General features: G+C 52.7%; 1 protein-coding gene across 3 annotated transcripts in view; it reads left to right on the plus strand.

The window, feature by feature from the left end:
• The first annotated feature begins 1,061 nt into the window (after positions 1-1,061).
• Positions 1,062-19,058, plus strand: part of FBXO31 (F-box protein 31) — a 36,682-nt gene continuing 18,685 nt past the window's right edge. Inside the window, exons 1-3 of one of the 3 annotated variants that reach the window (XM_043435688.1) lie at positions 1,062-1,486; positions 11,462-11,533; positions 14,517-14,603. In XM_043435688.1, coding sequence (XP_043291623.1) covers positions 1,138-1,486; positions 11,462-11,533; positions 14,517-14,603 — 508 coding nt within the window. In that variant the 5' untranslated portion in view covers positions 1,062-1,137. The remainder of the gene's footprint in view (positions 1,487-11,461; positions 11,534-14,516; positions 14,604-19,058) is intronic. The other 2 variants (XM_043435687.1, XM_043435689.1) reach the window with 2 other exon arrangements.

The raw sequence follows: 19,058 nt of genomic DNA on the forward strand, positions 1-19,058 counted from the left end.
GGGGTTCCTCATGGAAGGGTGCTTGGGGGGTTTTAGAGGTTCTGGGGGTTCTAGGAGGGCTCCTTCAGGCCTTCCTGGAGGGTCTGGGGCTGGTATCCTCTGAGCCTTCATGGGGGTTGTAGGAGGACTGTCTTCCAGGCCTTTATGGGGGATTCTCCAGAGGGTCCTCAGGGTCTTTCTGGAGAGTTCTTGGAATTCCCAGGGGTCTCTTTGGGGGCCCTCCTGGGACTATCCTGGGGAGGTGTCCTCTGGGCTTCCCTGGATGATTCTTTGGGGATCCTCAGGGGGTTCTTTGGGGGGTTCCTTGAGGCCTTCCCGGAGGGTCCTCGAGAGAAGGTGTCCTCTGATTTCCCTGGGGGTCCTCGGCCTTCCCAGGGGGTTCTTTGGGGATCCTTGGGGGGAGCTCTCGAGGGGGCCTTCGGGCCTTCTTGAGGCATTCTCCGCGGGCGGGGGAGGTCCCTCGTAGGGTCTTCAGGCTGACCTCTGGGAGAGCTCGTCAGTCCCGTACTCAGGAGGTGGTGGGTTCGGCCCTCACAGCCGGCAGCACGCCAACTACTGCCTACCCGCCGTGTGCGCTCAGTTGGGAAAGGGCGGCCGTCGCGCGTTTGTCGGTGACATTCCTTTCCCGTGCTCTGTCCGGGCGCGCGACGGGAGGCCCGCAGTCCTCAGGTAAGCGGAGGCCAGGGCCCCCTGGGACCGGTGGGGCTGCGAGGAGAGGGGCCTAATGAACCCCGAAGGGCGGTCGAGGAAGGGGGCTTTCCGGCTACGCCATCCTAAGACTTTTCGGGTCCCTCCTGGTGGGCGGGGCCAAGCTCCAGATGGGGATGTCGGCAATGCACTAGAGGCGGGCTTGGCTGTCGGGCGGGGCGGGGCCTCGAATCCCAGGGGCGTGCCTTGGTCCCCTGGGGGCAGGGCTTGGCTCTCTGACGGGGCGTGGCGAGGCAGGGCTCTTCCAGGGGCGGTGCTCGGCTCCCCCGGGGGGCGGGACTCCGCGCTCCTGGGGGCGGGGATAAGGCTCCCTGGAGGGGCTGGGCGTGGCGTGGCGGGGCCGGGCTCTCCGGCGGGGCGGGCGGGGCTCGGCTCTCGGGCGGCGCGTGCGCACGGGCGGCGGCGGCGCGGCGGCCGTCAGTCGCCGGCATGGCGGTGTGCGCTCGCCTCTGCGGCGTGGGCCCGTCGCGGGGATGCCGGCGCCGCCAGCAGCGCCGGGGCCCGGCCGAGACCGCGGCGGCCGACAGCGAACCGGACACGGACCCCGAGGAGGAGCGCATCGAGGCGGGCGCGGCGGCGCTGTCCGGAGCCGGGGGCGGCCAGAGCGCGGGCCCCTCGTCGCCCCCGCGATGCTCGCTTCTGGAGCTGCCGCCCGAGCTGCTGGTGGAGATCTTCGCGTCGCTGCCCGGCACCGACCTGCCCAGCCTGGCCCAGGTCTGCACCAAGTTCCGACGCATCCTGCACACTGACACCATCTGGAGGCGGCGCTGCCGGGAGGGTGAGTGCGCCGGGGCGGGGCCTGGGCCCCAGGGGGCCTGGCTGGGAGGGGCTGGGGTGGGGTCCCCACGGGCTGTGGAAGGGCATCTGCCACCGAACAGGGATCCAGGGGGCAAGCTCCCAGCCACCGGGGGCTGCTGTGACCCCAGGGGTCCCTGCCACAGATCTGGGGGATGGGTTCCGGACGCGGTGGAGTTCATGGGGTGCTCAGAGAGGAGTGAGGGGGTCCCCCAGCTACGGGGGCCAGGACGCCGAGGGCAGTGACGCAAGCTGGGGCTGGGTTTAGGCCTGGGAGGTAGCTGACGTCCGTGACACCCTTCTCGGTCCCCAGTCCTTGGGGCGGAGCTGACGAGATCGATGAGGGTGAACTTGAATAGTTAGAGGAGCCCGAGGGTTTGGACGGTCTCGAAGGCGAGAACCTGGTCTGTGAAGCGGTGGGTTGTGAGGCAGACATTGCTGGAGCGTATGCCCCGCTCAGGGATGCTGATGTCCGAAGTGAGGGTGGTGAATAGTTTTGTAACAAATCCCCTGAAAACAGCTTTACTTAACCCGGAGTTCAAGGCTCTGTATTCACTTGAACATTGACAGATCTCTGCTGTTCATTAAACTCTAGAGTTTCAGTAAAAAGGATAGGTAAGAAGAAAAATCAAACAATGAAGGACAACAAAGGGAAGAAAGTAAAAAATCGTCAGAGGTCCCTGCTATCAAAGATAAACCACTCTTAAAATTTTGGAAACTGTCTCTCCGTATGCACATGTAGAGTCATGGACACATTTCTCCGTAAATGGGACCGTATCATTTATGATCTCATAGAGGGTTCAGTATAAAAAAGCTTCATAGTGTTCTACTGCCTGTGTATGCCACAGGCTAGTTCTTTACTATTAGACTTCTAAGCTTGCAGTTTTTCCTTGTGCCATCGAGACTGCCTTTGCATTTTATAGGAATTTGTGGGACTTACGTGTACCTTTTAGAACTTCTGAGACTATCTTCTTGGGGTGTAGCTTTCTAAAGTGAGGTTGTGGGCAGCAGGGAGGCTGTGCATGTTGATAACACCTTACGTACTCATTGCCCAGCTGTTGGTATTTACATCCCCAGGAAGACTTCACGAGAAGGCTTATTTCCCCGAATCCACTCCAGAGGGGGGTCAGTCAGTTCATCATCTTTATACCATAAAGCTTAGTGGTCAACCCTCAGGATTGGTCGTCAGTGGCTAGGCTCTGTTTATCTGCTCTGAGTTCCTGGACATGCTGCTTCCCTGGCCCAAGTGTTATTGGGAAGTGCTGCCCCCGTAGGGTGACTTTGAGGGTTAAATGAGATAATACAGATGAAGCCCTCACACCCTAACTGGTGATGATGCTTCATGGCCATTTTAATTTCACCTCTTTCAGAGACAAAGAGAGTTCCACCTTTTCATTTGCTTTGTTTTGCATTTTGTACCCTTGTGAGTCCCAGATTTGTCACAGATGTTGCTTTGAGCATTGCAGTTTCTCCATCAGTCAGCCAAACCTGTGTGGTGGTCTCTAGGGGGTTGTCCCTGGGGAAACTGTAAGATATGTAGGAACAGAGGGTAACAAGTCTTCGTGTGACCAGAAAGCTCAGAGGTGTGCCATAGAGTAAAATTAACCAGAGGTACAGTTCAGGACAGGTTCTTACAACTTCTAGTGGAAATGTGAAAAGTCCTCCTGAAGATGTAGAAGGACGCAGGGGCAGGTGGAGGATGACCCTTTAACCCTTCCTTTCCTGCTTTTGTGCCTCTCAGCGCAGCTCTCTGGGGACAGCAGACACCGTGACAGCTGGGCCAAGGCCGCCTCTTCACCAAGGTGGCCTGGCAGCCGGGAGAATTTTCACTTTGAGAAATTAAAAAAATGAAAGACAAACGTGGTAAAGCAGACGCTTTCTTAGTCACCCCCAGTAAATAACAGTTAAGTCTTCTGTCATATTTGCTTTTGATTTTTCTCCCTTTTTTTAAAAAAAGAAAGCCTTCTAGCCAGCTCTCAAATCCCTCCAGGTCAGCCCTGTCTTTCCCACTCCCAAGAAGCAGCCATGCTTGTGGGTTGAGTTTTCTTGTGTGTACATATACCTGTAACACCCCCAACATTGTCTTATAGTGCTTTAGTTTTTCAGAAATACATCATCCATGAGTATTATTTATCTGTCAACTTGTGTTTTTAAATTCTGTCCATGTTAATACATTTAAATCTGGTTCCATCTTCTTGAGCACTGTGTAGTGGTTCATAATTTGGAGACGGCAGTGTGTGGTCCTTTGCTCATTTCTGTTTTTCTCATTGCACACAGTGTGATAGTGAACAATCTCATATGTTTCCTTGGATGCAGTTAAATTTGATAATTTCTCTGAGGAATATATCCAGAACTGGTGTCGCTGGAATAGTGGGCTATGAATTTTGTAGTTTTGCTAGAAACTGGCCAGTTATCTTGCGGAGGGTGGGGGGGGGTGATTTTTCACTCCAGATATTAACACGTGTGTTTTCCTCTTTGCACACCTGTCACGAGGCATGCACAGGCAAGACACTGAATGTAACAGGAGTGCTCCGTGCTCATCACAGAGCTGCCTTTGTGGTCTGGGTTCATTATCTTGTTTAATCCAGTGTCCCCTAAATTCTTTCTGGTTTGAACCATTCGTTTCTAAAAATCTGTGCCAGTCTGGGTGAGAAACAGCATCTCATTTAATTTGCAGATGGCTGATAACTCATGAAGATGCACATTTAAAAAAATAGAATTATTGGCACTTTTTGGTTTCTCTTATTCGTGTATCCTTAATCTTTGCCCCTTTCCCCCATTGTTATTTTTTTATTATTATTATTGATTTGCAGATTTTATTTAATTTAATCTGGGTCGATTTCTATTTAATATATACAAAACATTTTCTCATAGTCAATAGTCCTTTACTTTCAAACTTCACTTACAGTCACTTTTGCAAAAGTTACAGCATTAATCAAAGTTATGCACTGGTAGCTTTCGGTTTAAGTAATCATTTTCATCCCGAGGTTATGGAGGTTGTCAACAGCCAGGTCTTCAGTTTCACTTGTTTGTTCTGGTAACTTCAACTTCTAGTTTATCTGGGTTCAACATTGGATGGTTGGCAGTCCTATGTGGCATTCATAGGCATCCCATTAGGGTTAGTCTAATCACGACTGGAATATGTATAAGAACGGTCATGTGTGAGACAAGTCTCATTTCTCTGAGCACCTAAACATCTTCTATCCTGAACTAGACATTTGGTTGTGGTGGGAGATAAGGTCAAAGTCTTGTGCACAGAGGCAAAAGTCAAAGCGGTCCCAGCCTTGGGGTGCAGGGGGTAGGTGGTCACAGCCTACCGGAGTTCCTGGCTCTGAAGCCCCAGGTCCAACCCTGACTCTTGTTAGTGTCCTGGGAGGACAAGTGAGGCGTTAGTGAGTGTACACATCTACTGCTCGGAGTATGCACCTTTGCTTTCTGTGTTTTGATAATCAGTTTTCCCAAAGGAGAAGACAAGCCATAGAAAGGGGTGTGGGGAAGCACCTGTGTTTTGTTTTTAAAATTTTTTTTAATTAAAAACATTTTTTTTTTCTTACCCCGTGTTTTGTTGCTTTAAGAGTTTTGGGCTGTGGGCAAGACATGCGAGTCAGAGGCTCTTTTTATTTTATTTTAATTTTTTTTAGTTCTACCACTTTATTGCTACCAACCCATCTCCCTCCACCCTCGTGCACGCATGCTCAGCCATGTAACCCCATGGACTGCAGCCCGCCAGGCTCCTCTGTCCATGGGCTTTTCCAGGCAAGAACACTGGAGTGGGTTGCCATTTCCTTCTCCAAGGGGCTCTTTTTAAAATGAGAGGATGACTCGGGGGCAGGTGGAGGGTGGTGGGGGAGGGACCCTAGAAACTTAAAGTGAGGTGGCTGTTTACAGTGCTAGTGCGAATCTCACAGTTTTCAGTGTCCTGGCACTAGTAAATCAACAATAATAAATCAGTAGTTTTTATAGAATTTGGTTTTCTGAGCCCCCTGCCTAATAGAGCTGTTGGATTAAATAGTTTCTTTGGGCAGGTGAAAGAAAGTTGCTACTCAGAAGCCAAATATGTGCTTCTGTTTTGGGGGCAAGTACACCAAATAAGTGATATTTCCCCTCATGGGAAAGCAGAGCAGCTCCGGCCTGCAAGGCGGTGCAGGGTCGGGAGTGAGCTGTGTTTCGCCTCTCCCCGTTTCCAACCCCTGCCCCCCCCAGCCATGTTTTGATGCATCACTCCTTTGGCTCCAGGTCTCCTGCAGTTACTTGCTTGTGGGGCTATAAATAAGCCATCATTTCTCAGAGCATAGGGCAGAAGCCAAGTCCATTCTTTGCCTTTGACCCTGATGAGGCTTTTCTTGGTTAATACTTTACTATTTAGTTAGTGAATTTTGAAACGCTGGCCATTTTTAACATGGTTCATCCCTGCAGCACTTTGTGAGGTCTACCTGAGGCTAATGCGTCTAGAAAATTCAGACTGTGATTCCAACTCAGAACGTTCAAATAATAGCAAAAGATATATTTAGAAACAAAGGAAATTCTCACTCGTAAAGACATTAGAGACATAAAGTCAGGTTTCAAGTTTATAGTATATAATTTGCCCATTTCTTCTCTTGATGGTAAGTGCCTCAGTAACCCCTGGAATAATATTTGTATAATATTTTGATCAGTTGTAAATCTAAGGTGGGCTGAAATTCCATCATAATTAGAAATATACTTTCCCTATAATGTTTGAGCTGTATGACAGAAATGGGAAAATCAAAAGTAATATTTAATTTTGTTTTTGCATGCAGAAGAAAACACTATTTCTGTTCTGTTTGGTATGCTGACATGAAATGTGAAAAATGTGGCTTTTGATAGATATGGCTGAGCTTGGAAGGATCATCCAGGGAGGAGGTGAAGTGGGCAGGTTGTTGGCTTTGGGAATATCTTATGGTTCTCGTTAAGCAATGCCTGTTGAGCCTGCTTGTTTTGGGGGTGTGGGGCGGGTGGTGGTGTATAAACAGACTGTCCAGGTAGTGGGAGTATCCCTGTCCCAACCAGGAGAAGAGGAAGCCAGGTTGCCTCCTGGACACACAGCAGGGTCTCAAAACTGGAGGGAAGCCCTTATCCTGTCCCTTTGCTCAGTGACAGGGCTACAGGCTCTTTATTTTTGGGAGTTGAATCATGTATGCTGCTCCACAGAGAAACCTAATCCTTCCAGTTAGCAGAGTAGGAGGGGTACAGGAGACGCTTCCTGTTAGTGGACATCGCTAGCCTCAGAACAGCAAGCTAGAAAGCGCGTCTGGCCCCCAGGAAGTGCTGAGCCAAGATTCCCCCGTGGCCATGTTTAACTGGACAAACACGGGTGCCTTGCCAGGAAGAACTGCTGGGCTGTATTCACTGTTTCGCTGTGTTTACAAAGTGGTTACGTAATGCAGTTGAGGATCTTGGTTTGTCTTTCTGGCTGGAAGGAGTGTGTCTTTGGGACTGTGGAGGAACCACTGTCCTCTGAGAAGCCCAGGAATGGTCCAGGAGGTGGCCTGGGTTCTCACTCATGAGTCAGCATCCTTTGCCAGTGGGGCCCTCACTGTCCGCCTCGCGGTGATGGGCAGGGGAGGAACCTGGAGTAGCCAGCAGGCCTGCTTGCTGAATATTGGTGGGGTGTCGGGGAGTGTTTGAAATCTGAGAGGAGGTCTGGGGAAACATGATGGCAGAGTTAGACTCCTGCTTACCCCCTGGTCTCAGGTCTCAACCCCCTGAGACCCAGCAGGGGTGTGTGTACCAGGAAGAAGTGTCTTAAGAATGACAGATGGGCCTCAGTGGGAGTGGGGCTCCCTTGGCCAGTGGGTGCCTGTCATGGAGCTGGACAGGGTTAGCATCTTCTGGCTGGAGGGGTGAGGCTCCTGTTGGCACTGAGGCTGTTCATCTTTGCAGAGGTGGAGCTGGTTGGGAAGAAGTCGCATTGACTGTGTAGGTGGCATCAGCTGTCCTGGGGAACTGTTTGCTTAGCAGCCCGAATATTCTAAGTGTTTAATAGGAAATGCCCATGGGCCGTGTCTAGTTTTGCTTTTTACATTCGTCCATCCTGAGATGAGCTGGCTGCAAAGTGCTTTTCCAGATCTGCTACATTATTATTATTTTTTTCTTTAAAAAGGCATTTCATGCAGTTACAGTAACAGCTAAGGAAAGCAGCAAGCTGAAGGACACACAGGAGTTTGGAACCAGTGCTCTGCTGTTGGAGGGGTGTCCTCGGAGCAGGAGGCCTGAGAGCCAGTTGCCTGAAACCCCCCCACCCCGAGCCTGGTGGACCCCCCCCCCTTGTCTACCAGCTCCCTCCCCTGCCTCTGTCTCCTTTTTTAGCCTCAGAAATTCCAACCATACTTTATTAAGGGTTATAATTATCCCATAATCTAGTACAAACAAAAATGAGCTACATTTCCAATCAATACTGCCTTTTGGTTTTATTTGGGGAGCTGAGTTTACAGCAGGTGGGAGAGGACCCAGCCGCATTCCCCCAGCCCCCTTCCTCCCACTGCTGCCTTCCGGGGGCCACGACTGGGCCCCCCCAGCTTTTCTTCTGCCTTTGCCTTGCCTGGCAGTGCAGTGGCCTCCGCACCGGACCCCCACCTGTGCCTCCAGGTCTGTCTCTGCTGGCTCCACCCACAGGTCGCCCCACAGGTTGTCTGTGGGTGGGGGCTTGGGTAAAACCTGGACAGGGAGGACCTCACTGGACGGGAAGTGAGTGAGGAGGGCCAGGAGCCCCTGGTGGTCGGGTCACGGGAGGATGCAGCTTCAGTGTTGACTCAGCCCAGATTCCTGGCCTGTTTTTCCCTTTTGGCGAAACTTGTGTTAAATAGCTTTTTGGAAATTTCCTGTTTGGAATATTTTGAAGTGGCAATTTGATTTTTTTTTTAATTGTGGTAACATATACACAAAGTGAAATGTACCACTTTGACCTTTTTGAAGTGGGTAGTTCAGCGGCATTAAATACATTCACATGCTTGTGCAGCCATCACCACCATGGCCAGAACTTTTCCATCTTCCCCAGCGGATGCTCCGTCCCCATGACACAGTCGCACCCCGTTTCCCCTCCCCCAGCGCCTGGCACCCTCCATTTCTACCTTCTGTCTCTATGAATCTGGCCCCTCTGGGGACTTCGTATCAGTGGGACCATACAATACTGCCCTTTTGTGATGGGCTCATCTCACTCAGCACAGCGTTCTCAAGGTTCAGCCAGGCTGTGTCGCGTGTCTGCCTCTCTTCCTTTTTAAGGCTGAGTAATATCCCACTATGAGGATGGACCTGTTTTGCTTGTCTGTTATCCATCAATGGACACTGGAGTTGCCCCCACTTCTTGGCTATTGTGAACAGTGCTGCTATAAGCAAGGGTGAACACACATCTCTGAGTCTACTTTCATCTCTTTTGAGAATGTACTCAGAAATGGGGTAATAGCTGGATTCTATGTTTAAATTTCCTCAAGTCTAGCTCAGCCAGCCATTTTTCTCCCCCTTTCCAACCTTTTTTTTTTTTTTAGACTGTGTTGCTGGTTTTAGAGTAGACACTTTCAAAAAGGACTTTCACAAGCTGCCTGATGTACTAGTTTAGCAAGGAAAGTTTTTGAATTGCTGGCAATTAGAAAGCAGCTGTGGGCAGCATGGTTTGATGTGCTAACTGTAACCATCTTGGGCAGAAGGGTGAGTTTTTCTGGGAGGGAGGCTCGGTGGTTGTGTAGGTACACTGGCCTTAGCGCTACTTTATGGCATTTCCCCAGTGACTTACGGAAAGGTTTATAGAACTATCAGGGGATATGGAATTGTTCCTAGCCATTGTTTAAAAAAAAAAAAAAAAGCCTTTCCCATCATGTGGAAAATACCAAACATTTCTTGCAGGAACATTTGGGTCAGAATGACCCAATTTGTTCTGCTTTGGTGAATGTATCATCTTTGGGGAACATTGAGGAAAACCCACTGAGCACTGCCTTAGTTATTAGCACTGTGTCATATCTTTGCTTTCCTCCTGTTGTCAGTGGCCTTTTCTGTGGTTGGTTTGTCTGCTCGTGCAGGTTTGTCTCCTGGGTGCTATTAACAGCGCCTTTTCTTGACACGTTGTGCAGAGAGATTCACAGTGTTTCAGTCCTCCAGAGTTTGAGCGGTTGTTGGGAGGCAGCGCGTTGTGTCCCTCAGGTTGGACGATTGCTGGACTCAGACAGGAAAACGACAGACCAGGTCGCCCGCCTTCAGCAGCTCGGCACTGGGAGGTGTGCGTGGGGCGGCACCGATGCGTCAGCGAGATACAGGCTGCCGGAGCTCGTGCGGGTGCACCTCTGGTCTGTGCCCTGCATCTGACCGGCAGTGTCCGCGTGTATCACAAAAGTGCAACGGGAATTTGCTGTATGGCTAAGGAACTCAAACAGGGGCTCTGTATTAACCTAGAGGAGTGAGATGGGGAGGGAGATGGGAGGGAGGTTCAAAAGGGAGGGGGTATATGTATACCTATGACTGACTCAGGCTGAGGTTTGACAGAAAGCAACAAAATTCTGTAAAGCAGTTATCCTTCAGTAAAAAAATTAATTAGAAAAAAGAATAAATGAGAGAATAAATTAAAAAAAAAGAGTGCACAGTTCAGAGGAGAGGGCTCCCCATCCCCTGCCCCCTAGTGGGCTCCCAAACCATCATGTCCATCGTGTCTGCGAGGCAGTAAGAGGCAGGTCTTGTTGACCATGTGCACTGGTTGCTGCTGGAAGCCAGGGGAGGAGCTGTCCTTTCAGAACCACACAGCAAACAGACCGAGGTGCCGGTCTTGTGTGGTGACAGCTTTGGAGCGCACTGTCATTGGTGCAAGGGAAGGACACTGTTTATGGGGAGCACCCAAGGTGGTGACAGCCCCGTGGTTGTCAGGCGGCCGCCTGGCCATGGTAGGAACTCATGAAGGCCGTCCGGTGTGGGGCCGACCTGCTCCAGCTCGACTGCTGGCCCTGGCGGGAGTGGCCCTTCCAGCTGGTCCCCCACGTGGTCTGAGAGGGTTTGGGGCCTCTCGGTTGCTGGTGACTCATGTGACATGCAGGTGTCACCCCTGCCCCAGGTCACACACAGCATGTTTCACTATCGAGTTGCTCACAAGTTCTTGCGACTTGCATGACTCTCCGGAGTGGAGTCCACATTCTTCTTGGCAGGAGGGTAGCACGTGTGCTTTTGTGTGATCACGAGCCAGGCCATGGGCTGTTTGTCAGCAGGGGAGGCAGGGAGACAGGCCCGGTCTCAGGGAGGTTGCCAGGTGGTGACCGCCTTGCCCCAAGTGACTGCTTCACTGTCTGCAGCTTGAGCTTGGCTGGGACACTGTCGAAATCCTCGCAGCCATAGAAGCATTGGGTTGACGTCAGACGTTCCACTGAAAAGACCAGGCCTTGGCAGCAGGAGGGGCTGTGGTATGACGAGGTGGACAGCCCTTTGCTGGCCTTCTGGAAGGACTGCTGAGTCATCAACCTCTCTGAGCCTGGGGCCCCTGCCTGAGGTGGGGTAGAGTGCTGTCGTGGAGGTGGGATCAGGGTTTTGCTTCAAGGCTACCCTGGGCAGCCCCTGCTGTGTCTTCACTTCAGAGTCAGTGGCTGCACCAGGGTCTGGGGGCCTTTGTGGAACCTGGACACCAGTGATGGTCTCATTTCCATGGGAACACACAGCATTCATTGTGTTCATGAGCTGGTTGTCTGGTTGTGGGTTTGAGCGATTAGGTTTCCAGAGCTTATCAGAATAGACAATGCATATTGCTGTTTCATTCAGAGTGGTGTTGTCTAAAAATAGAACAGTGCCTTCACCGGTGAGTGAGGTGTTGGCTGAGTGTGGAGAAGGCCCGTAAAACCTCCGCAGTGGGAGAAGGGTCAGGCTTGGAGGACATGGCCAAGGCTGAGGCATGCCCACCCCACCCCCTCCCCTAGTCTTTCTATTGCTGCTGCTTTTCTTGACTGTAATTCCCAGCAAATGTTTCTTGTTACAGAGTACGGCGTTTGTGAAAACTTGCGGAAGCTGGAGATCACGGGCGTGTCTTGTCGAGACGTCTATGCCAAGCGTAAGTTACTCTGTTGTCGTTTCCCACTGACTGGCTCCAGAGGCTGACCCTCGCTGAGCAGCACCCACATAAAGTAAAAGCCCACGGGCCAGTTCTCAGAGGCCCCCTTAAAGTCAGAGGTGACACCGTAGAGCCAGCACAGGCATGACAGCACTGGGCAGGCGGGGGTCTCTCTTCTCCCCATTTCTGGCCAAAGCATGACCCTGATTTTGCAGCACAAGTGCATCAGGTGTCATTTATCTGGAGACGTGGTTGCCCTGAAAACAGCTCTGGGGGGCTCAGAGGTGCCCCTCTTTGGGTCCTGGCCCGCAGCCTGGTTGGGGACGTGGCAGCAGGAGTGACCATGACGTGTGACAGCAGCCGGGCCCCTCCTCCCCGCCCCAGCCCCTGTCCTTCCTCGGCTCGTTTCCTGCAGGAGTGGTGAGCCCCCAGTCCCCGCCCCCAGTTCTTGTCTCCACCACTTTGCCTTCCAGAGTCGCCAGCAATGCTCCCTGATGCCCAGAGCCCCTGCCCCAAGCATCTCTTCTCTGGCCCTCCCTCAGGTGTGAGGCTGTTGGCACTGATGCCACCCAGGGTCCCATGGGGCAGCCCGCCTCTCCCTACCTGGGCTGGGGTGTGATGCACTGTTAACCCTTGGGCTGGGTTGTAAAGGACGGTGTAAGAAAGACCTTTGGCCTAAGGGAGACCTGCTGAGTTCTCTGGAAAGGACCTTAAGTGATCATCTTAAAAGCATCTTGGTGGAGTTTGGTTTTCACTATCTTTTGCACTTTGTACCAGTTGTGCAGAGAACACGCAGACCAGGCGGTGCTTCTCACTGAGCCGCTTTCCTAGGGAGCCAGGGCTGGGCTCCTGTGTGGGAACACCTGTGATTCAGCACGGGGGGCTTCCTGGGAGGCCAGCCCCTCCTCACGTGGCCCACACACGCTGCACAAGCAGAGTGGGCCACGGTTGGCCCCTGAATCCACGCTGACTTCCTCATCCCCTCAGACTTCTCTCTACCTCAGTCCCGTGGCCACTTGGGGGGTGTTAGATTGGCAGGTGTCCCTGGGTTAGAGTTTGCTCACGAGTTGGGAAATCTCTTGTCAGAGTCTCTGTGTTTCCGTGGATCTTCCCCTGAGGAGCCCAGCCACCCTGGACACAGGCGGTTCTTGGTGTTGATGCTCAACTGTACCTTCAAGGCGGCCACGTGCGCCCCACGCACCCGCTCCCACCAGAGCCCTGCATGTCCTGGCCCTACTTCTGCTACCTCCCAGCACCCCAGTTCCCCACTTGCCAGGGGCCTGGGCTGCATCCTTGCCCACCATAGCCACCATCCCTGCCCGCCCCCTCCCGCCCCCACACCTGTCCTTGGTCCTGGACTCCCACCTTCCCCCACTCCTGTCCTTGGTCCTGGTCCCCACCCCTCCCCCCATCCCACTCCTGTCCTTGGTCCTGGACCCACTAGTGGTCTGCACAGGCTTTCCCACTCCTCCTTCCCTGTGCATGTTCGCACTTTGGTTTTCTCTCTGACCTCTGCTCCATGTCCCACTCCCCAAGAAGACATGTCTCCAGGAGAAGTGGATCTGGGGGCCCTAGTGGTCACTCCTGGGAAAGTGGAGTTCCTTCCGGTCCCCTGGTGTCAGGGACGAGAACAATGCTCCTTTGAATCTTGCAAAGCCCAGAGTTCCAGGGATGGAGAGCTGGTTGTGTACCCTCTCCTCCTGCCCTCTGTCCTGGGGGTGTCGCCAGGGCCCCGCTCCACCCTTGGCTCCAGCATTGCTCCCCAGAGTCAGAGTCTTTAAGTCCGGGGAGTCCAGGAGGCCACTCTCACTGTGGGCATTGGTATCTGTCTGAACCACACTGGCCATAGCAGCCTCTGTGAGCACAGAAACGAGAGGCTTCCTGGATTTGGGAAATGGGCAGCTGTTTCCTTGAGGGTCTAATACGACAAGTTCTTATCATCTAGCCGCTTGAGTTTGTTAGGCCATTTGATGATATCATGTCAAAGTGATTTGAGTTCCCTGTAAGAGCTGTAAGCCCTGAAATAGTCCTGGAGGGAGGCTCGCATCTGCCTGGTGTTGGGGCTGAAGCTCCCGGGGGAGAGCATGCGTGAGAAATTAAGGCCCCCGCAGAGCTCATCTCAGCTGTGGGCAAAGGGGCTGGGGCAGCTGTCCTGTGGAGGGGACGTCTGGGCACAGTGGATGGGCAGGTGAGCAGGAGAGGGGCGGTCCAGCAAGAGGGGACAGGGCCACAGCGAGGTCACAGGCAAAGCAGGACATCTGGAGAGATTGTAACTGCTGGCTCGCAAACCCTTGAAAGTGGTTGCCAAATGCAGAGGACAATTCACATTGTCTGTTATCCAGACACTTTCCCAGAGTGCCTGATCTGTCCCCGCCAGCGTGAGCTTCAGCTTCCATCCTCACAGCCCCAGAACCGTGTTTCTCTGAGTTTGCTCTGAGGACCTTGTCCTTAGCTTCCGGAAGAGGTGGTGGAAGAAAGTCACCCCTCTCCTGCTTAGGTAGTGGGCCCAGCTACCTTGATTCAGGAGCGAGGGGTCTGACTGAGTTCGGGGGCTGGCAAGTACTGTCCTTCAGCACAACCAGCACGCTCAAACACAGCAGGTGAAGGACATGCCAGGTAGGCACCGGGCAAGCCTGGGATCCTAGCTGGGGCACAGGGCTCCCTACACAGTCACCCCAATATCTGTGAGTATGACCTCTGCCCTCCCTGCTCAGCGAGCCTGGTTATCGTGGTGGGTGATGGAGAGAGAGTGTGGGGTTGGGGGAGTCCCGAGTGGGCCTGTCGTGGGGAGTCCCCAGCATGGATCGCTGACTGGCAGCAACGCCTGTCACCACGATTCCTTCTGGCCAGGCCTGCCACTATGGCGAGTGCCCCCGCAGGTTCCGGGGGTCGAGGACGTAAGGGAAGTGTGTGACATGGGTGAGCAAGTGGTGAGTCCAGTTGAGAAGGCCCCCTCAGCCCCTTGCCTGCTGTGTCTGTTCAGGTATAAACCCGCGCGTGAAGTCGGGACGTTTCATGAGAATTCTGCCCGATTACGAGCACATGGAGTACAGAGACGTGTACACCTGCCGTACGTACCCCCACCCCAGCCCCACCCCGGCTTCCGCTTCTGTGGCGAGCACGGCCGAGATGCTGCCGGTAGGGCCTGTCGCTCAGGCTCTGGTCCTGGCAGCGGGCTGACCTCCTTGGCTTTTGCTGGTTTTCACCTCCTGAGTGGCGGCCCCGGGGCAGCTATACAAATGGGCCGGGTTTCCGCAGCCGCTTTGGGTTTGGGGTTGTAGCAAGCACGAGCGTGTGTTGCTGTGTATTTTAACATTTATTGCTTCTTGAAACAGTAGGAGCCTTAAAACCTACCTCTTCAGAGATGAAGTGTGAGTGTTCACATCCAGGCTTTGTAGTCATCACGTGTTAACAGTAGATGTCAATGTAAAAAGTTTACACACACATATACACACGCAACAAAAGTACCTAGAAATGGTGGGTATTTTCTCCTTTGATGGGCACCACTTGAGCTCCAGACATCTTTCTAAGCCGTGTTCCACAGGGGACGAATGCTGTTTCTGTTTGTATTAGGCTGAGCCAGGACGCACCGGAAGCTGTTTTCATGTTTTCGAGAAGCACAGGGAGCCCCCTCCTGCTCTTCTCCCCATCCCCCTGGGCGTCCAGGGGCCAGCGTCATCTGCGTTGAGCAGACCCGCTCCTGAGTCTTAGAAAAGCATAGTTTCCAACAAAATCTGCTTAGAACAGAGAGAATAGAGTCGTCAGTGAAATTTCTCCTAAACCCCACCAGACTCCATGTGCTGGCCAGTCCTGTTTTACTCAGGGCTCATCCCGGAGTCTGGGCAGGGCTGCCCGGGTGTGGGCAGCGTGCTCTGGGGTGCTGTGTGGGCAGTGTGCACTAGTAAAGCCACCTCGTATGTCACCCAGGCCCAGGGGACTGGTGCGGGAGTGGTCACCACAAGCCCGGGCTGGGCTGGCCAGCTGAAGACGTGAGTTCTGTTCCTTTTCTGGCCCTCTTGGGAGTGGGCTCTCTGGAACACTCTGTCCCGGGCTGTGCTGTCCACCCCCCGCCCAGCAGTCAGTGAGCCAGGCGCCGTCTGCAGCCCCACGGGACAGACAGTGATGCTCCGGGTGTTGATGAGAACAGCGGATCGATGGTGCTGGCTGTGCTGAGGGGAACCAGGTGTCACGGGCTTCTAGACACAAACAGACGAGCACTTAGAGGTTATCATGTCGCGGGGCTGTCACAGGCTTCTTCCAGGGCCTGGGCTGTCAGGCTGATGTGGAATTCTGACGCGCCTCTGGGGGTGACCGGGACCAGGAAGCGCCTCAAGTGGTTTTGAGGGGTGTCCTTTTCTGTGCCCAGAGGGTGGAAAGAAGCTTCCTGCAGTGATGAGGATGTGTCCTGAGTCCCGATGGTTCATCACGCTTCTGGGAGACCACATCTCGAGTGTCTGGACCAGAGCCGCATGTGCGCCGTCCCCATTGTTTCTAGCTGACGCTGCCTTTAGGACCTGATTTAGCAGGGGACTGCTGGTGCCTCAAGCTGTTAGTGTAGTTATAAAAGCGCAGCGGAACGCCTGGAAGATCTAGAACACAGTGACAGTAACCAGTTGTCAGCATTGGTTGCCTTTCTCGGATAACTGGTCTGTTATTTTAGATGGTCTACTAGACTATCAGGGGAAAATTAGCATGCATGAAAAAAGAAAAATCAATTTCAACTGAAGCTGAGCTTCTGTATGCCCAGGTGTTGTTCCAGGTTCCGGTGTCCTGAGGTGTCCTAACTGAGGGCTTCTTGACGTCCGTGCTCTGATGCTCTCCCGAGCTCCAGAGGCGTCTGCTGTGACGACTGGCTTGTGAGGAGGAGGCCCTGGACTCTGCCTTGTCCACTTGGGCTCTGCCTGGAGCTGTGGGGCCTCAGGTCCCCAGGTCTCCAGAAGTCTTCTGCGCCGCATTCCCTTGGACCTGAGAGACACTGTCTCTCTGCAGCTTTGTGGCCCAGATCATCTGCTCTTGGGGTGGGTGGGTGTGTGTGTGTGTAGCTAACTGACAGTCTTGATAATCTATGTCTGTAAGATGTTGGGATTGTACTGGGGGGGCGTGTGTTGCCTTTACAATGGCTCTAGCACATGTCTGTGTGTGTGAATCAATGGTGCACTTTGAACTTAAAAATAACCTCATGCACCTGTAGGGCTGTGGGCTTTGAGGCTCAGACCCAGCATTCTGGCAGTGCTCCAGGTTGCTCAAGTAGACATGAGGTGTTTGGTGGAACATCAGCCTCACGGGTGAGGAGATGGCCAGGCCATTTTTAATCCTTAGGTATAGATGACACGGGGTGGAGTCATTGGAGGGGAAGGCCTCTCCAAAGTCCAGTCTGCCAAGCGGAGCTGAGAACACATTGCAGAATGGCTACGGAGAGAGGCAGGAGACCATCAGTAAGGATAAAGCAGAAGGGTGCTCCTGGAAAGGGCTGTGGGCACCAGCGGGATGTGTGTCTGAGAGAGGAGAGTATGTGTCTGTGGGATGTTTCTCCTGACTTTGTTCTGTGTATCGATTTTGTATCCTGCCACATTACACAATTCATTTATTCAGTCTAAGTTTTTGGTGGTGTCTTTAGGGTATAGTGGGCTTCCCTGGTGGCTCAGAGGTTAAAGCTCTGCCTGCAATGCGGGAGACCTGGGTTTGATCCCTGGGTCGGGAAGATCCCCTGGAGAAGGAAATGGCAACCCACTCCAGTATTCTTGCCTGGAGAATCCCATGGACGGAGGAGCCTGGTAGGCTACAGTCCACGGGGTCGCAAAGAGTCAGACATGACTGAGCAACTTCACTTTCACTTTCACTTTAGGGTATATAGCATGTCATCTGCAAAATGGTGACAGTTGTATTTCTTCCTTTTCAAAGTGAATACCTAAAAAAAAAAAAAAATAAAATAAAATAAACAAAGTGAATACCTATTTCTTTTCCTTGCCTGATTGCTCTGGCTTGGGCTTCCAACCCTACACTGAATGAATATGGGGAGAGTGGGCATCCTTGTCTTTTTCAAAAAGCTTTTTGCTTTTCATGTTTAATGTGCTGCTGGCTGTGGGTTTGTCACACATGGCCTCTGTTGTGTTGAGGTACGTTCTCTCCATATCCTTTTTATCATAAATGGATGTTGCATTTTGTCAAAGACCTTTTCTGCGTGTATGGAGAGGCTCACATGGTTGATAGCCTTCGTTTTGTGAATGTGGTGTGTCACATTGATTGATTTGTGGATGTCGTGTCATCCTTGCATCCCTGGATAAAACCCCCTTCATCATGGTGTGTGGTCCTTTTTGGTTTGCTGATACTTTGTTGAGGATATTTGCATCTGTGTTCAGCAGGAATATTGGCCTTTAGTTTTTTTTTCTCGTGGTGTCCTTGTCTGGTTTTAGTATCAGGGTCATGCCGGCCTCACAGAGTGAGTTTGGAAGTGTTTTTTCCTTTGATTTTTTTCCAGCTACCAAGAGTTTCTAGCGGTTGACAGGCGATACTGTCAGTTGCATGTAGGGTTTTCCTTTGGGCCTGAAACCTCAGTTCTGCACGACAGATGTAGTGATTCAAGAATGATGTTACAAAAAAAAAGAATGATGTTACGGCCTTGCTGGGTGGTGGGCTGGCCGCCCCGAGTGTGGTGGGCAGTGACAGCTGCTGGCAGGACAGCAGGGAGAGACTGCTCAGTCTCAGCTCATGCCGGGGAGAGTTGGGTCTTTTAGGCTGGGTGTTGTCGAGTGTGTTGGCGTTTCCCACTTGGCTTATTAAGTGGCCCTTCCCATTGGCAGATGAGAGTTGGCTGGCCCTGACTAGGACAGAGTGTTTTTCTGTTAGCTCCTGGGCTGAGAGGTCCCTTAGCCATCTTGGACCATTGTTTCTGTTGTGGTAGCGGTGGTGGGGTGACCTGAGAGCCTGGGCTGGTTTTCTGAACACAAGAACGCTGACTTTGGGGATTGGTGGTTGGCAAATTCTCTGAGCTGGTGCTCCTTCTGGAAGGCCCAAGTCCTGCTTCGTGGGGCAGAGCAGGACCATTTTCATTGTTCTCACTGAGTTAAAGTGTGGTTCTCTGGTTTCTGGTTCCTTCGCCTGTGAACTGGAAGGCCTGTCTTCCCTGGATTCCTAGGAGTTGGGCCCTTTGAGCACATGTGCTTCTGGTGGGAAAGCCCCGGAAGGGTCTGACCCCAACCACTTGCTGGCTCGGGTCCCGAGCCCGCTGTCTGCTCATGAGCCGGTGTCACGTGTGCCACATTCAGCGTGCGTGCGTGTGTGTGTTAGTCGGTCAGTCGTGTCCGACTCTTTGTGACCCCATGGACTGTAGCTCGCCAGGTTCCCCTGTCCATGGAATTCTCCAGGCAGGACTACTGGAGTGGATTGCCATTTCCTTCTCCAGCCCTGTTCAGTAAGTGGGACTGAATCCCGTTTACTCGCCTGACTTGAATGGTCAATGCGTGTTTGGAGACAGTGGAAGGAGGGCTTGTTGAGCTGGGGATCCTCCTCCAGGCTGGGGAGCCCT

Source organism: Cervus canadensis, chromosome 18, assembly GCF_019320065.1.
Source record: "Cervus canadensis isolate Bull #8, Minnesota chromosome 18, ASM1932006v1, whole genome shotgun sequence".
In the NCBI taxonomy this organism is placed as follows: Eukaryota; Metazoa; Chordata; class Mammalia; order Artiodactyla; family Cervidae; genus Cervus; species Cervus canadensis.